Source organism: Neodiprion virginianus, chromosome 3 (assembly GCF_021901495.1).
Source record: "Neodiprion virginianus isolate iyNeoVirg1 chromosome 3, iyNeoVirg1.1, whole genome shotgun sequence".
NCBI lineage: Eukaryota > Metazoa > Arthropoda > Insecta > Hymenoptera > Diprionidae > Neodiprion > Neodiprion virginianus.
Window position 1 is genome coordinate 22675396 of NC_060879.1, and position 18709 is coordinate 22694104.

An 18709-nucleotide genomic window follows, 5' to 3' on the forward strand; every position below is an offset into this window, starting at 1 on the left:
GACATTGCCATCAACGCATAACAATTGCGTTAGCACGTTATCCTATGCCCAGGATAAATGGATTAGTTCCAGATCACTGTCTAATATAACCATGCGGTAATAACAAAACAATCTCTGACACACGAGTCTTCGATTGTTTAAAGAACTTTCCGCTTGACATTTGGCAATTACTTTTATAATTTGTAAAAACTTAAATACAGATCAATGGTGACGAAAAATATACATTCATATAAAATGGTCCCGTTCAGAAGCAAGTTCGTGTCGAGAGGGGTTCAATTTGTTTGAAATCAAACTTTATTCAATAATTACTGAAACCCGAGTTTAGGAAGTATTATAATCAGGTAATCAATACCAATAATGGATCAAACTTAAATGCACAATTAAAAATCCATATCTTAAATGATACCTAAACTTCCATCCAGTTAGATTTTCAAAATATGTGACAGAATCAAACCTAAATGCGAAAGAATCTGACGTGATTAGAATGCATGATCAGTTCTTTCGTAATTCTGTGACGACTATTTACCCTAAATTCACAGTCGACTTGAACAACATATTGTATTGTAATTAGTGTTCAAGCAATATAACTTGCCTCCTAGTATTTAAATACAAACCGTCAAATAATTTATGACATGAATTGTTTTAACCATGATATCAAATTCTAATCTAAGAATCACAATCATTTGACGTTTAGTTGTTTGGGATGGGTGAGTATAAAGCATTCTTAGTTGACTTCTTGGCTGGCGGTATATCAGCAGCTATTTCCAAGACTGTTGTTGCACCTATAGAACGGGTTAAATTATTACTTCAAGTGCAACACACTTCGACACAGATTCCTGAAGACAAACGATACAAAGGTACAGATACATAGACCGTATTTTTTACCTCGCAAATGAGGAACGCACATGACCCTCGGTTACTAACAAAATTTATGGGCACTGATTGTTCACAGGTATGATCGATACCTTTGTACGAATACCAAAGGAAACTGGATTTCTCAGCTTTTGGAGGGGCAATCTAGCTAATGTTATACGATACTTTCCAACACAAGCCTTAAATTTTGCTTTCAAGGATAAATACAAAGCACTGTTTCTTGATGGCATTCCAAAAGATGCATTTTGGCGACAGTTTGCCGGAAATTTGGCATGTGGCGGCGCTGCTGGGGCAACTTCTCTGCTGTTCGTCTATCCTCTTGACTTTGCAAGGACAAGGTTGTCGCAAATTTTTATCCTGTTCTGACAATGACGTTAAAAAAAAATATGCTACTTGATAATAAATAAATTGAAAATAGTAAATATCAGAGTACACTTCTCATCTATTTTAATGAAAATTCTAAATCGGTATTCTCCAGATTACCAGGGTAAATTATTTACACACCTTTCGAATAATTGTAATTTATGGAAGAGTATTGGCAGATTCTATAATCTTGAGAATCCACCTGTCATTACGATTAGCAAAAGTAATCTAACGAGTTTTTGCAGACTAGCAGCTGATGTTGGCAAAGGATCAGAAAGACAATTCAATGGAATGATGGATTGCATGATAAAAATTTTTAAAAGCGATGGCCCAGTTGGTCTGTATCGAGGGTTCAATGTCAGTGTTCAAGGGATTATAATGTATCGCGCCTCCTATTTTGGATTTTACGATAGTGCTCGGTCAATGCTACCTGATCCAAAGAACACCCCAATTTATATAAACTTCTGCATAGCGGAAGTGAGTTCAGACATTGGCGATAATTATACTATAATAATCTGCACGAATATGTTCAATAAGAGGAATATCAATAATTGCAGACAGTGACAACAATAGCCGGTCTCGTTTCGTATCCTTTTGACACTGTGCGTAGAAGAATGATGATGCAGTCGGGGCGAAGTAAATCAGATGTGATGTATAAAAACACGTTAGATTGCTGGTCTAAGGTATTTCATAAGGAGGGATCTGCAGCATTTTTTAAAGGTGCATTCTCCAACGTTCTCAGAGGAACTGGCGGCGCTCTGGTTTTGACTCTTTACGATGTTGTGAAGGAGGGTATTGAAAATGCAATATCATGAGTAGTCATAAAGTAAGGATTTTGTAACATTTACATGATAAAAAAGGAAAAATTCAACACATATCGTATGTATAAAAATGACGCGCTTTTTTTTGCAAGTTATGTGAAAGTTATTAAGTGCAAGATTTACAGTTTTACAATCACAGAAGGCTGTTGCAGTCAATATTTGGAGTACTTAAATAATATAAATATTTCAATCTGTTGTATTTGAGGATTAATAATTTTATTTCACTCAAGTGCCTACCTTATACTGAAACTGGAAATATATCACATTTGTATTGAGTGAACAGTCAATTACATTTTTAAAATGAAGTATCAGAATGTAAGAACAACTTGTTGGACGTTCATTTGAACTTCAATAGTAGATTGAGAATTAGAAAAAAGTATAGTGGTTGATTGACGACTAAGTTTTTTTTCAAGATGCTTAATAATTTATTTGCCAAGCTACCATTTAGAGCGTTTATAATCTGGCTATACAGTAGAAATTGAAAATACAAGAGTTACCAATGCTTTTGGTATAGATGATTCGATGCTTATTTCCTATTAGAAATTGGAAAATGAGTGTATTTGGTACATATTAATAGCTGAAAAGTTCCCGAGCATTTATTCGAAGTTATTTACGTATCTTGCTATGCTATATACCTTTACTACGTGAATCTTGGGATAATCAGTTACATATCTATGGTCCAGTTAGATGAAACTGAATAATTACGCGTATACATATGAAAATACTATACAATAAATCAACATTGTTTACTTTATTTTTAACGAACACTTTTGTACGAGGGAAAATTATAATACAAGTAATACAAATTTGAGTAGCCAAACCATAAATCTTGCTGTATAATAATAATGGCTACTCAAGTTCAGCATAATCAATTTTCTAGGTCTGAAGATATAATTAATCCAGAATAATAAAAATATACTTATTTTACTTTTGTCAAGTAATAATTAAGTCAAAGATTTCACCATCCGGTTACGAATTGATTCATGATTTAATTCAGCATTGTATGACGATCATATATATTGCGCCGCTGCTCACGAACCTGACGTTTCCATTTGTCTTGCTGGTGACCAACGCGATTCAAAACGTTACCTCTCACCCCCATGGCATGAGATGTGCCAGGGCTGATAGTGCTATCATCCTGTAGATATCAATACATAATACAGTTAATTTTAATTCTAGAAGTAACAAATTACTAGAAATACGTGGAAATCATTAATCTTTCAGAAAACGTATACATATGTACTGCATTTATTCTTAAATATAAATATCAAATACAAAAATAAAATCGAATAATCAGCTATCGTATCTACTATCAGCACAGAAAGTTTAGGTACATGACTTTGGGGCTCGATATCTGTGTTGGAAAAAAGGTAGTATGAAATTGAAAAACAAGATGTTTGAAAGTTAACTCTTTCACATTCAATGATTTATTGCTTGTTACTGAATGAAAATGGCGACGTCAGCTATCACCACCCACAGGTTGAAAAACATATCGTTTTCGCAATCTGTGGCCATAAGTTAAGTTTGTTAAAAAAAAATTCGGAGAACTGCTCTGAAAATTACTAAAACTAATGCGATTTGGAATATTCAAAAGCCTCTCAAAACGTAGCCTCCGGGAGTTTGAAAATCAAAAAATACCATCTAGGAAGCTGGATGAAGCTCGATGAAACAGTAATAGCCCAAAATTCGCAGAAAAATTAACACCATTTAATTCTGTTATTAAATCGATTGGATTGCTCCACTAGCAGCCTTCGATGCTTTCGAATTTTCGCTGTGCAACGTGAGAGCCTTGTGTCGTCACCATTTTTATTCAGTAACGAGCAATGTATGGTTAAACAGGAAAGACTATGAGATTTCAAAACTTTTTTTCAAATATTGTGCTACTTTTTTTTGTCAACAGAGATATTGAACTTCAATGCCATAAGTCTAAACTTTCCACGCCAACAGTAGACGTGTATGTACAATCATTTACACAGCCAGACAATTAGTACAAGAAGCATAGTTTAAGATTTATGATTATATCATGCAGTAGAAGGATCTGTTAACAATATTTTAACAAAGTGAAACGTTTTTAGAAAAAATGTGCCAAAAATAAATGCTGTTACTTCAAATGGGACCAAGATATTGAGCATAAAATTTCAAATAAATCAAGTTGTATGATTTAAAAATACATATTTTTCATTGATTAACTAATATAACTTTCGTAAGATTTAACTTTTTTCTATGGCATTTTACAAAAAAAAACTTTATCCACTCATGGCTAAATCTGTATCATATACACGAAATTCAACTATCATGGAATGATTATTGTCATAAATTTTTTGGTACCAGTGTGAAAAAAAATTAACTGACAAAATGACAGAAATAATTTTCTTGATGCTGTGCATCATTATTCATTTGAGCAAATTATTGTTCACGATTAAATGGTATAAGCTGGTCGTTTGACTTTCTTGAAAGAGGGTAAGGAAGAATATGTCGATGAATATACCTCCTCATTTGTATGCTCTTGATAGCTGCCACTAGCTGCACCTTTGTGTATTCTCTTATTGAGCAGCGGATCCAAACATATAAGGAATAGCATGTAAATAACCAGCAGCGAGATGACCCAAATAACAATGATTACAACAATCTGAAATAAATTTGAGTGTGAGATCAAGTTACAAAAAAACATTAATATAATTTTAGGAAGGAACCAAATAAAGGCTTAAAATATTAAAGAGTAGTAAGGTTTATATACCTTTATTATCGTGGTGTTTCTGTTTTCATATTTACAATCACATCGTGGGCAGAAAATTTGCTCTTTTCCCTTTATTTGGTTTCCGAGATGTGGTAGAATTACGCCATCACAATTGCTATGGGAAGTAGCATCAAGTTCATAAAAAAATAGAATTATGCTATCTCCTACATCATTCTATAATATTTAAATGAGGTTCTTGTTTGTTTCATAGTTGTAAGCTCTTCAGTCAAATGATGGGTCTCTCAAGACTGTGCATAAAACGAATAACGATACGCAAAGCTGCAATTTAATCACCTTAGCTTCCATACATAATTATAAATGCACATATTTGAATACAGATATGCAACAACAGTTATTGAATACTGTGAATAGAAATAAGGTTAAAAATAAATGGGTTTCGAACTTGTGTAAAATGTTTCTGAAATAAGATGGAACATGCAGTTGTAGTCAGAAGGTTTACCATTTTGACGGTGCAACGCTAGCGATTATGTTTAATCTCTCTGGGGAAGACTGACTTGTGTTTAGCACTGATGAGAGACTCGGACAAATACATTTACATCTCTTATCGTCGTAGGATTGTGCCTGAAATGTTATATAAAATATTTATGTCCAGGCAAATAACAATCAGGTAAATTGATCACGGTAGGCAGTTCGAGTTTAAGAATGACAAATTGAAGGTTGGGACGCCTCTCAAGTTTTTACAAGTGGGTATGAAAGAATCGTGAAAGAATACACTGCCTGATACTGTAAACTGGGATTGAGAGAAGAGATTAAATCTAACCTGACACTGTGACAGACTGATAAAAATTATGCTCAAAGTAAGTAGAATATATTCTCGCATCATAAAAATATTGTTCGACTGTTTAATTTATTCAATATTGGCAAAAAATTCACTTCAGATACGTTGTAACACCCGATACGCTGGAGAAATGCTTAAGTTAATAACTACTGTTGTAAATTCACCACATAATCACAGAGCAATACACATGTAGGAATTTTTATTCGCGTTGAACACCTTATGTCAAAGTGGAAATAAATAGAATTTGCGCTACTTCAGACCGTAAGCGCATCCCAGGATTGGCTGGCGGGGCTGTCACGTGGTTCAACCAGTGCTACCAGTGTAAATTCTTTATTACCATTCTTACATCACTCACCGCTAATCCAACTCGAAGTGTGAGTACTGAATCTAACAATAAGAGGTTTTCAAACGGGGGCTAGATCTAAAATTAGACTGCCGTCTACTGTTATAACTCAAACTAATTGTTAACTAAATTTTTTTTTAATACAAGGCGTTTGACACTGTCAACTATGATGCTCTTTTTGCTACATAATTATGGTATACGTAGTATTGCTTACAGACTCATAGTCGACTGTTTCAATTAAAGATATCAAAGAGTTAAAATTAATGACGATTTTAGTGGATATTATGAAATAAAAATCGGGATACCTCAGGGGCCAATATTAGGACCTTTATTCTTTATACTACATGTAAGCCACCTTTTGATTAGCATGCCTGATAAAGTAGTTTTATCTTTTGCGGACGGTGCAGCTGTCATCACGACTAATAAATCATGGCCGGGAGTAAAGAAAAAAATTAACGCATATGTAGATGAAATTTACATTTTTTTAGCAATAAATAAATTTTCACTACATGTGAATAAAACTGTTTTTATCACTTTTAGCAGTTATGCAACTTGTGTGCCTTACGATATAAACATTCGCATTAATGCTCAAGAAATTAGCTGCAAGTACCTTTTGGTATAATGATTTATTATATGTATAGAATGACATGGAAAGAATACATTATATATCTTATTAACAAAACGAATTACTTAGTTTTCATTTGTCATAAACTTTCAAAAATAATGAATATTGATACAGTGAGAATGATTTATTATACTCTTTTCCAAAGTACCATAAATTAAGGAATAATAGCACGGAATGGGTCATACCAGAATAATTTATCCCTCTTACAAACTCATAAAAAAAAAAAAAAGTTCATACATGCAATAAAAAAATATTACCATAGGAATAGGAGCATAGTAATTCCCCAAAGGCTGAAAAGAATAAGTGACAAGACAGTCTTATTATCTCTACCCAATGAGCTAAAAGTGTTAAATTGGTTTTCTACAATAAAAAAGAAATTAAGAAATGGGTCAGTGCTAATATCTAATGTTTCAGAAGTGGCAACATTATCTCATAGAAGCAAATAGTACATGGTAAATAAAATTTGTAGCTGTTCCTAGTTATATGTACTACATTTTTCTATAGAAGTTTCACTTTATATATACATATATATATGTTATGAGTAAATTGTTAAGTGATATACTTATGTAATTTTCATATTTTCACTTAGTGAATCACCAGTCCTGCGAACAGGTATTTAGATATACCTCTGTAGGTTACATACATCTATAAATTATTTATAAATTATAACTGTACTGTAATATCAGTGGTTGAACAAAGTAAAGTTAAGTATAAAGTGAAACTGGAAATTCATTCGGGTATTTCAGAAAAGCAATTACAGTGTGAAGTTAAAGAAAGAAACAGTTTATTTATTGCGTAATTAAGTCACATAATAATATATTTGGGAAAACAAAAAAGTCGATGACTCGTAATAGCACCAATACAAAATATTAAAACTTGATTGATTGTTTTACGAACGCCAAACATTTAAAATCTTACATGGTATTTATTTTTGCTACGTAGTATATGGAACGATATATCGTTGATTGAATATTCTCAGATATTCAATGCATTGTAGATGCCACGGTAAATGTACACGTGGCAATCTTCGAATGAGAAAAAAAAATTAAAAATGGCAAGAAGATCTGTTGAAGAATGATTTGTGATATTATGATATTGAATAAAATTGAAGTACTTGCTGAAAATCGATTTCTGTAATTGTTCATTTGTGAACTATATTTTAACGGATAGGATTGATTCATTCGGATATGAACATTCACTACGTGAAAATTCATCAACAAACGAGGCTACGAGAGGGGAAGAACAGCTAGACAGGCGCGTGCCTGTCCCCCCCACTCCATGGGAAGATTGACAGGGCGGTGGTGGGGAGCGGGGTGGGGGATGGGAGGGGGGATTATTATCTTCCGTACTTCAGAGAACTGATTTTACCTTGTTCTGAATGCCGGTCGGTACCAGTCGATTCCGAACAATCGGAGCGAAATCACGTGCTCTCAGTATCAGTTCAACATTCAGACCGCTTTCTTCAGGTTGTGTAACGTTATTCGATCAGTGCATTTCCATCATAGTCGTCTGTGAATAATACACGAGAAGCCGCGTGTAGCCTGAAGAAAAACCGAGTTACTGATACAAAAACATCCTGCGAACGTTGAAGGTGAATTTCGTGTCCCGAGTTTTCATTGTTTTGTGTAACTTTAGACTTCAGTGATGTGTATTTTTGTTTCTGTGCGTCAAGTGTCAATTTTATTATTTTTTGTTAGCAAGTTTATTCAGTCGGTTCAAACAGACAGCTATAGCACAAAAAGTGAGTGAAGAATCGAGTGTTACTGCGGTGTGGATTTGTGGGTAAAAGATTAGTGAAGATCTGAATTGTGTGAAAAGTGCGTCGTTTCACCAATGCACCTGAGATGCTACAAGAACTACTACGTGTTAAAGTGTGGAGCAGTCCAGAGTCGAGGTAACAATACTTTAATTATTGATTGATAATTCACGGTGGTCATTTAAAGCCGAACTTTTGTTCTTGCATAATATGCAATGTACAAATATGAATCTCGATAACAGTAATAATTGATTTGAAAACTGAAAAGCCGATTTCCTAAATTAATTCAAGTGTTTTGTTTTGCTTTTCACAGATTTAAGCAGAGACTTCCGAGTAACTTCTCCATTTCTCGGCAACGTTGGTGAGTTTGCATGTGTTAGGTTATGGGTATTTCCCTGGGATTCCTCTGTCACGTGGCGTGGCGGTAACAATTGTTACACAAATCTTCGATTTCTTAGCTGCATGGTTAGGCTCATTCACGATCGCAACGTGCTTAACTTTCGGTTGAATATTTTTTTTCGCAATGCAATTTAGCGTAGCTTACTTCCAGTTCGAGATTTTACACGTTGCTAAAAGTGGAATGAGCATCGCGACAGGTAATCATCGCTTACTCGGCACTCGCGAGATCGAATTGTGTTTCGTAACTGATGTAATAATCTACGTTTGAATTTACCGATGATGCCGTTTAAGTGGTGGGTTCACCTGAGGTTTCAAAAGTATTCAATTATTCACGTTATTGTTAAATTTATGAAATTCCAAAGTCTGGTATAACGTAACGTAATCAACTTGCATCTTATATATCATTTTCAATCTTTTAACAGCCAACAAGTATTGATCAACTGCAGGCTTAGCTCGCTTAGAAAAATGCTAATTGGCATTCAGGATGTTTTAATCACTTTTACAAAAGGTTAATGTACCGATAGTCTGCCAACATTTACTAAAATAACAAATGCAATATTAGGGTTGACGGAATACAACCGCGATACTGTATTCTGAGTAGGCAGACTACGATACAAAAACATTTTGCTCCCAACAGGTAACCAACGAAAATGTAAGTCAGTGACCACGGCGCAAATGATGAAGAATGATGTGTGTTGGAGAGAATGGAGAATCGTTTAGGTCGAATATAGGTAACCGGGTAGGTAGGCGGACGTTTTGGGATCCGTCGCGGGGTTTATGCATGAGTGTGTGAATCTCTCTTTTCCGTTGGGTGGCTTCGTTGGGAAACAGGCGAGGGTAGGAAGGTCGCGATGTACCGTGATGTTACTAACTTTTCTAATCCACAGCGTCAAACGATCACAGACATTTTTTCCCAAAAGACTCCACATTCGAGTCTCTCGACCATTTGTAAACATTTGAGTATTAACGAGATTCAATTTCCCATTTCTTGTCACTTTGCAACGATTTTTCAATCGTTATGCAATTCGATTATTTAGTCATCACCGATCGTTATTCCATTCAATTGATCTCTGTGATCGTCTGAATGGGCGAAACGCATCTCTGGACCATCTATCGCGTTCCGTGGTACGCTAGATGGGGAGAGATGCTGAGCTCGAAGACTTCGCGTCGAAGAGGATCGCCGACCGTCACGCCACACAATAATGCATGCCCTCCAACCTCCCTCCTCATTTCAATTCAATTTGTAATCTGAGAACAATAATCCGCATAGCAATGTATCTGATATCTAAAAGATGCAGATGTGGATTGGGTTTCTACAGAACTTTTGGGACACATCTCAGATAATACAAATTTTTAGACAGTTTAATCTGTCGCGTCTTATTGCGCGTAGATTAATCACGAGAATTGCTCGCAGCTTTATGCCCGCCAATTAATAACAGGAGTCGGACACGGTTTTTTGCCCGTCGGTTTTGCAAACAGTATATAAAAGACTTACGCACTCTCGATGTGCTGATTTTTCAGCTATTTGGTCAATTATTTGACGAATAATAAAGTTTCCAAGTTCCACGCCGTCTTTTGCGCGTGGACTTGATACCTTTCAGTTATGAGAGAAAGCGTGGCATTTGAAAACTGGCGCTCAACACGCAGGAACAAAAATCTCGGTAGTGTATACTGACAGTGGTGAATCTTGGCGTAAGTATTTATGAAATATATCTGAAATATACAGAAATACTCGTTTTAACTGATCGTATTATATTCTGTTTCAGGGCAACAAAACCAATTTTTTAACAAATGTGCCGAGAACTATAGAATCTTCAGTCGAAAAAGATATTTACTTTAATAACTCAGAGCAGAAAGAGATGTAGATTCAAAAACTTCAAAATGTTCTTTATTCATCAATACAATTAATAATCGAATTAAAGCGCATATCATGTTGGAGCCGACCCATTTTTCCGCAGGGTATGAACTTACGTGATTGTGCTAACCATACCCTCGTCTGTTTCAATTAATAAAACTTGCTTGTTTCAGATAATAAATCCTCTATCCGATCAGGGTCAGGGTCATTCATCTTGTTTTGACCGATACGCAGATTCAGCGATGTAGTTCAGAATCATCATGATCTCAAACTGTAGTAAAATTTATTCAGCTGTAGCTTTTTTTAACGGTTTTAAAGTCTTACTGCACCGTTTTAGTGTCGGACTTTTTTGTTCTGTAGTCGCTCATAGGTCATGTTCAGTTTGTATTGCACTATAGAATTATACAGCTCTGTCGTATTTTGGTGGTTGCGCTTATCGTATTCCGATTTGTTTCCATTTCTTCAAAGATTTCTGCATCGTCTTCCGATAGGTAAATGACAACGTCTTACAGCGATTCGTGTTCTCGATCTTGGTTCAGTTGTTGATTGTTTTGCGTATTTACCAGGTTTTCTATTTTATCGATTATCTCATACCTCAAAAAAAAAAAAATTTGTGCGCGAACATCCGAAGTCAATCGCCGTTCGCATATAAGATAAAAAGAATCACTCTTCATCCATAATTAAAACAACCATCATTCATCCATAATTAAAACAGTCATCTTTCATCGATAATAAATAGTCAGCGGGTTATATAAATTGAAAATTTTCGAACAAACTGTGAATGTACGCGACTAGAAATTGATTGGGTAAAATAATTTATCATAATTAATATGTGAAAAAAAGTCATCTGCCAGTTTTCGAAGAACGTAAGATCGATCTTGCAATTATTCTCCGTGGAGTAGGCCTACTGGGGACACCACGTAAAAAAACGCGCCGGGTACTCTACGGCTTGCGGTGGTGTGGAAACGAGCACAGTAAGAAATTAACCCGCATCTTCGCTTTTGAATCTGTATCGTAGAAAATTGTTTAAAAATTTTTATGACAAATCCCGCTTAATTTCTAGATTATTTGACTGAATTTACTGTTAATTCCTTTTTTCAGAAAAACCATTACATTCACATACATGAAAAGAAAGGCAACTAATATGATAGCTTGCATCTTATAGTGTTATGAATTGATTTTAGACTCAATGAAAAATCATAAAGCAAATGTATTGTCACATTATACATATAAATGTATTACTTTTGACAGCAAGAAAATTCTTAAAGTATTAAATATTAATTTAATTATTTATACTAAATTTAATTAGACTTATTGCTTGGAAATCAATTATACTTAATATTTTATATTATACAAGTCCTTGTAATTTTAACATATAAAGTATAATTCATTAACATTCTACCAATGTCTCCTCTTCTTCTAATGCATCTAATCGTAACTATAGTTATAAAAAACTTTCACTTCAATACTGAACGTGATTCTATATACTTAATAAATCTACTTTATTGAGAAACGAATGAAAAATGAGTGACGACGTTTATGATGACAATGAGCCAGTTTGAAATATAAAATACCTGATGTATACCTATAGAAATATACAAAATTTAGTACGCAGCGAATGCGTAGTTTATGCGTTTTTGCAATGAAATCCTTATCTATGGCTATTCGTATTAGATTCAGTTACTTCATTCTTTTAATTACGTTACAAGTCAGTGGTCCTAAAATTATGATAGTGGTTAAATCATAAAGTACAAATCTTTTCGAAGTCACAGTGGTTTATGCTCTGAGAGAATATTTTCTCAAAAATAGAAATTGGACAAGGTCCGTTTTCAGGACATCCCGGAATTTGCACAACTCGTTCTTGATGCATGGTCAGAATACTAGGTCCATCTCGCTGGCACCTAAAATGAACAAAATTTAGACAACCGCATTAACGTTATTTCCGGTCTGTTTAACGCTTTCAGGGGCACATTTTTCGTATGCGTGAAACATAAGCATCGTCGGTGAACTACAGATTTTTTAGGTCGTTGGTTACGATTCTGCAGTTAGAATTGAAAAATTCAAAATTGCGTTTTCGAAATTTAATACTTTCGATCACAAATTTCATACAGAATAAGGCAAAAAATAATTTAATACAAAATTTTGAACTTTTCAAAAGTGAGGTATATAGGACTCTGAGAAACGTAATTAGTTGATTATTAGTGCTAATGTACCCATAGTACGAGAAAAATTTTAAATAAAATGGCTTCGCATACATGCAACACCGCCCCTGAAAGCGTTAAGATACCAAAAATATACTTTGCTTCATAGCCCTCACTCGTATAAAACGAATCCTATATTCGAGGCGAATGCATCAATGCGACTGACTCTCCAGGCTCGATGATTTTGGTGTAGTTGAAATGAATCATGCCGCAATTTAGTTGCATCTTTGGCTAGTCCCAAAAGAGAAGCCAATTTCAAAATAGTGCCGGAATGCGAAAAATGAATGGCGGCTTTCAGCTCTGATTCCGCTCTGGAAGTAGGTACTTAGTTACAGATTTCATTGTCAGCCAATATTATGTACGGGTTATATAAGCTCTATAGATGGAAGATGTTTCTATAAAACCTGATTGAACCTAATTTTTAGGGTTGATCGAGTATATTGCACAAATTTATGCAGTTGCAATGAACTTACTGAAAGAATTGAAAAACATCGCGAAGACCCGGGCAGGCTTGCCGGTGATTGAGTTCAAACCCATAACCATCATTCCAAAAATACCTCAAATCCCTGGCATATTCTATCATCTTGAGAAAAGAAAATAGTCAGTCAATAATTATTGGCGTTTGTATATCAAAGAAATTCACTTCACTTGTTTCAACTTTGGTGAAATTTTTTTTAGCAGTATTGATAAAAGGAATAATGCGTAAATTGTTCTATGGCAAGTTGTCACTAGGCCACGATTACCTGGCAAACTATAATTATCACAAGTTATGAAATGTTCGTTTTTGATAACTTTATAATTTTTTATACCAGTAGGTAAAGATTGATCAATAACCTGAAAGTTGCTAAGTGAGAGAAACCGGCACCACGGTGAATTGGCATCTTTTTTCCATGCGGTCTCAAATCCGCAAGTCAAATAGATTAGGTAGGCCGTTTCTAAAATCAGAATTGTGAGCTTAGATGGATAATCTAGGAATACCGGAAAAGCGTCAGTAAATTGGTATACCATAATCAACTACAAATCCAAGAGCTTGAGATATTTCATCCAGTGTTTCGTTGAAGACATTGCTGTTTATAAACATGCGCATCTGTTCGGTAGATTTTGGATTATGTTTAACTTCTGACTTCCAACGATCACAATTTTTGTAAGACTGAAATTAAAATAAAAAATAATCGACACCGAAACTTTTAGGACCTAAATCGATTCTACAAACTGAACGGAAATTTGTCTTATATTTTTTTGGTCTAAATCACAATTATAATCAAAATACATACTCGAAGTACAATATCATTGTGCTCAGCCGGATGGTACCAAACTTTTTGAGCCGCGCTCTGACCGAATAAGCCGATCGTAAAATGCTTTGCGCTTTCCTCCGCTCGTTGTGTGTGAGTATATTTTAACTAGAGCAAACGAAAGACTTGATAGCTTCAATGGAATTATTCTTTGTGGAGAGTAATATAATTTAAAAAGATTGTTTTTATGAAAAGCCTCAAATAATCTGTTGAATATTCAAAAGATCATTTTCGTCGTCATGATATACAAAACTATATGATCAGCATGAATATAAACGAAAATTTTATATAAAAAAAAGTTGGTAATGATAGTTACAGTGTAAATGGTGGGATAGTGTAAGTCGGGATCCATTTTTGAAATTTGCATGACGGAAATATAGCTTCCAAGGACGATTGCTACTATACGTTATTAGTTATAGACGTATTTTCAGACGTATTTGGTATTGAAACTCTTGTTTTTTTTAAACCTAGAACATGTCATCTGGTCGCATTAGATGTGTCGCATGAATTGACCGATATTTAATTACGATTTTGGTTTTTATCGCATATTTTACTCTGCATTGACTTATTAAACAAAAGAAATGTCCAACAGTTGGCGCGACGTTTTCTGTGCCACGATAATTCTAAATTTTGCCGAAAACGAACACCCATATTAAAAATCCCAATAGAAAACTTCTCGATTCGATTTTGAAATACGACGATTTTGTAGTACATTACTACAATCGTTGTAGCGTAAAATACAATTGTCAAAAAATGTTACAAAATGATGTTGTCTAGTTTCTATTACAATTGTAGTATTAACAAAAATACGTCCTGTCTCCGTGTAAATGTAATTTGTACAATATTTTGCGTTGATTCAAAAATACAAACGTAATCTGTAATTTTTTTCACACTCATTAAAAGTTGTAATTAGATGATGCCGAATATTGGTTTGAACTCATACATTCAGTTAGTAGATATTTACTGAGTTGCATCCTTACAACGATGGTCCAGTTCATATTATTGCAGCCGTGCAACAGATAATAAGTATAAGCACTGGCATCACGCAAGATGCAAAGTTTACCTCTAAATGCACAGATTTTGCATAGACCGAAACTGCACTTGTATTGTAAAAAACTTGCGTACTCTTAGAATCAAACATTATTTGAATCATAAATTACTTTGTAGGTGCTATTATTGTATATTTCAGGTAATAGGGTGTGAAATCGGGATTGAATCCTTTCAGCGAGATCTATTAACTCCCTTTCGCCTTCCTCGGTTAGTTTCATCGTATCAGCTTTGATCAAGTCAAGTCTCCATTTAGCAAGATCATGGTATGCCTGTTCAGAAATCTTAGATTCATTGCATTCATAACGGTCCAATATTAGCTGCCGTAACTTTGGAAGCTCCTCGATCATTAGGGATGAATCTTTTTTGCCAGGGAAACGTGTTCCATGACGAATCATCAACCATATTTTTTTCTCAGTACATCCTGGAATACAAATTCATATCACTCTGGATTCAGTTGTATCATGTCAAGACCTTTGATGCATTATGACAGGGTGAAATTGGGTGATTTTATATTGCGTACACTTTTTGGCCATTAAGTTATTTTCAGAAAACAAAATTGGCAAAAAGACCTAGTTCTGCTTGATATGAAGACCAAATTTCTGCTCGGAGTTAGTAGTACCGATAGTGTAATATCGGAAAAATGTTCTTGATAGTTCTTGAAGCTCAATGATGACCAAATCTTTATGACACTGATGACACAAAATATTTACTTTAACATGCACAGTGAATTCTACAAGAAAAATACAATGTATTTTCAATTTTTTTGGTAAGATTTATTTGTTTCAAATGGTTACATGTTATAAATTGGTGAATTTTCAAACATCACATATTTAACAATATTGCAAACCATACATACCTGGATAGTTTATTTTTGAATCATTATAGTTGGCAATGTACCTATACGGTGTTCTGGTTGAAAAATGACATTTGTAATGATCGTCATCAGTTGAGAAACATTTGCAAGTCGTTGCGAGACTAATAAATGCACAGTGGATTACGAATACCAGGGTAATTACATTGTAGAACATTTTTGGTAGTGGAATTCCTTGGAAACTTCGAAAAGAAAAATAAGGCTGAAACGAGTAATGTTATTGTAATGGAATATCGAAGATAGATCCATTATTTTGTAATTTTATAATGGCTGACTAAGTTGTGTCTGGAAAATATAAGTACATTTTATTATGGTTTCATTTAGGTTCACCAAAATTCAGGTAATCCTAAACGAAATGATTAGTGATTTTCTTTAAAATTTCAATTCCACAGTAACCTTGCAGACTTTAACCTTGTCAAATATTTGATATTTGTAAACCAAACATGCTTATCGGTACGGACGATACACGATTGTGACCGTTTTGTTGAATAACCACATATCAGAAAATGTTCTAAAAATTTCAAGCAGTTTGTTTCGACAGTTGCGGTAACCTGATTAACATTATTCATAATCTAAATAACTAGCATGTATTGGTTGCGCTGAACAATATAACTGCATTCATCTCATATTGTGGTAATTTCCCGTCAAATCCTACATTTTGTTAATAGAAAAAAATATAGCATAAAAAATTTTTCACAGTAAATACCAAAAGTACTCAAGATTGCTGTTTTATTAGAATCGCAGTTTAACTGCACTCTTTCATATTGTGTATATAATGCGGTGAGAGATATTCTGAATTACAATATTCGCTGCTTTCACTCGATGGAGATTTTTAATTATACATGTATTGGTAGTACAAGTAATAGTCAAAATGCTCTGTGGAATTCTAATTTTGGAATGACATAACTCGAGGTTGATATTTAGTAAACCGTGATACAGAATAACATATTCGTATTTTGCAAACTCAAAACCTGTCATAATAATCTAAAGTCGCAAAATAGTGCATTTTTTCTATATTTCGTGACGTTGACGCTGGTAATTTAAATTCATTCTCGTAACATAACTCAACACGACTCAAATACAATTAAAAATAAAAAACTTAACATGAATAAATTAATACAACGTAACATAACCTTGCTGTATGATACTTAGCCGACAGTCAAATACAATGAAAAAAATTACTGTCGTTTGCTATCTGGGCAAGTAATCACATATCTAACAAAAATTGTACAGCTATTCTAGTAACATACCAGATTGACACTTCTCGAACCGTCACATCACAACATAACACATTCCAAACTGATTTTACCACTGAAGTATAAATAGTTCACCGGCAGATTATGAGATGTGATTAGTGTATCTCTAAATTAGTAATTGATTGCTGCTAATACTTGTAATAGTGAGTTTAAGCGTGTAAGAGCTTGTCAAAATCTGCTTTTATCAACCAAGTCAGCTACTGAATTTTTTTTCTCTATCATTAGAAGCTAGTGAATCAAATATTTCGGAATTTAGGTATATCGTTTCTTTCATTGAAGAATTCGGAAATCTTATAGATATTCAACTAATTGTCGTCAGAAAATATTAAAATTTCAGCAACATGTTACAATTTTTGTGATTCCCAGATTTTTGGGTCAGAGAAGTACGTGGCCGCGAAAATTTGCACCATTCTGGATATAATGAGGTGTAAAATGAACCGTCGTAGTGCGCTATTTATACAATATTCGAAACGGTAAAAGAAAACTACGATTTATAAGAAATCTGTGAATAAAAAAGGCTCAGCTGAGCGTTTTCTTGGATCGCGTAGTCACCGCAATTTGAAGTGGAGCTTATAGTTGTGGTGGGCACTCTGTTCACGTCTGTGAAACTTTTGCTGCAGCGATGCCATCCTAATTTCCCTCTCCTATACGGACACTTTCTATAGACGGAAATAGTCCTCCTTACCTCTACTTTCTGTAGGTATGACTAGGAGTGCAATGTAGAAAGGTGGCTGTTTGAGCATGTTCTTTTAATCGCGCTTATAATCCACTGTATTTATCGGACACATTTACAGCATTACCATACGTTTTTAATTTAAAACCAAAAAATCTTTCTCTTATATCTCCTTGTTTGTCAACAAATCTTGGAATAAGGGTCAATTGGTTCACGTGAGCTAAAACTGGTGTCGAATTTACAATAATTATATAGAAAGCCTGTCGAACCTAGGAAATTGAGAATTTCTTGACCTCGCTTCCCATCAAATTTTATAAATTCATCGCACATTATATGTGATAAATAACTTACATTACCTCTACCTGGGTTGTCGAACTTTGCCAAATCGTTATTGAGGAAATTTTCAAATCGAACGAGATAGTCTATGCTGGTTAAGAAATGAGATTTTCGCTTTGAATCCGCTTCGTCTCTGTGCCCACGGAATGCTATTCCCAAACTCGCTAGAAGTTTTACTGTTGCTATATAAGACGCTTTAAAACTTCCTGCCCAATACTCTCGTTCGGAATCAATTTGCTTCTCCATGTGAGACTCGATACGTCCAGCAGTTGATAATCTTTTTTGAGAGTTAACGTAGATGAGAAATGGTCTTAAGCAGATCCATGTTCTTTTAAAGCTCTTGTTATATTTTTCCAATCGGTAAATCCTGTTACAAATTTCGTGAATGATTTCCAAAAAAGTTTGCATGAATCGCAGTAGACGTTCTTACCAAGCTTTTTGAACATAAGGCAACTTCAT

At 34.4% G+C, this 18709-nt stretch overlaps 3 protein-coding genes across 5 annotated transcripts; 1 reads left to right on the forward strand and 2 right to left on the reverse strand.

Annotated features, from left to right (window-relative positions):
* The first annotated feature begins 102 nt into the window (after window positions 1-102).
* LOC124301189 (ADP,ATP carrier protein-like) lies at window positions 103-2636 on the forward strand. The gene is made up of 4 exons (XM_046755956.1): window positions 103-857; window positions 953-1211; window positions 1482-1713; window positions 1794-2636. The coding sequence occupies exons 1-4, from the start codon at window positions 704-706 to the stop codon at window positions 2049-2051; spliced, it is 903 nt and encodes a 300-aa protein (XP_046611912.1). The 5' UTR covers window positions 103-703; the 3' UTR covers window positions 2052-2636.
* Window positions 2637-2789: 153 nt separating this feature from the next.
* Window positions 2790-5806, reverse strand: LOC124301190 (uncharacterized protein CG1161). The gene is made up of 5 exons (XM_046755957.1): window positions 5576-5806; window positions 5255-5376; window positions 4795-4909; window positions 4546-4686; window positions 2790-3195 (listed from the first exon to the last, which is right to left on the reverse strand). The coding sequence occupies exons 1-5, from the start codon at window positions 5636-5638 to the stop codon at window positions 3046-3048; spliced, it is 591 nt and encodes a 196-aa protein (XP_046611913.1). The 5' UTR covers window positions 5639-5806; the 3' UTR covers window positions 2790-3045.
* A 6010-nt stretch (window positions 5807-11816) lies between these two features.
* On the reverse strand, window positions 11817-17861 carry LOC124301186 (multiple inositol polyphosphate phosphatase 1-like). 3 transcript variants are annotated; one of them, XM_046755952.1, is made up of 10 exons: window positions 17236-17861; window positions 16131-16270; window positions 15971-16023; window positions 15225-15535; window positions 14047-14172; window positions 13778-13922; window positions 13607-13707; window positions 13246-13355; window positions 12889-13083; window positions 11817-12472 (listed from the first exon to the last, which is right to left on the reverse strand). In XM_046755952.1, the coding sequence occupies exons 2-10, from the start codon at window positions 16232-16234 to the stop codon at window positions 12313-12315; spliced, it is 1305 nt and encodes a 434-aa protein (XP_046611908.1). In that variant the 5' UTR covers window positions 16235-16270; window positions 17236-17861; the 3' UTR covers window positions 11817-12312. The 3 variants fall into 3 exon arrangements, with proteins under 3 accessions (XP_046611908.1, XP_046611907.1, XP_046611909.1); XM_046755951.1 differs by having other exon boundaries at window positions 11818-12472; window positions 15971-16187; window positions 17236-17858; XM_046755953.1 differs by lacking the exon at window positions 16131-16270 and having other exon boundaries at window positions 11818-12472; window positions 17236-17855.
* Between the last annotated feature and the right edge of the window lie 848 nt (window positions 17862-18709).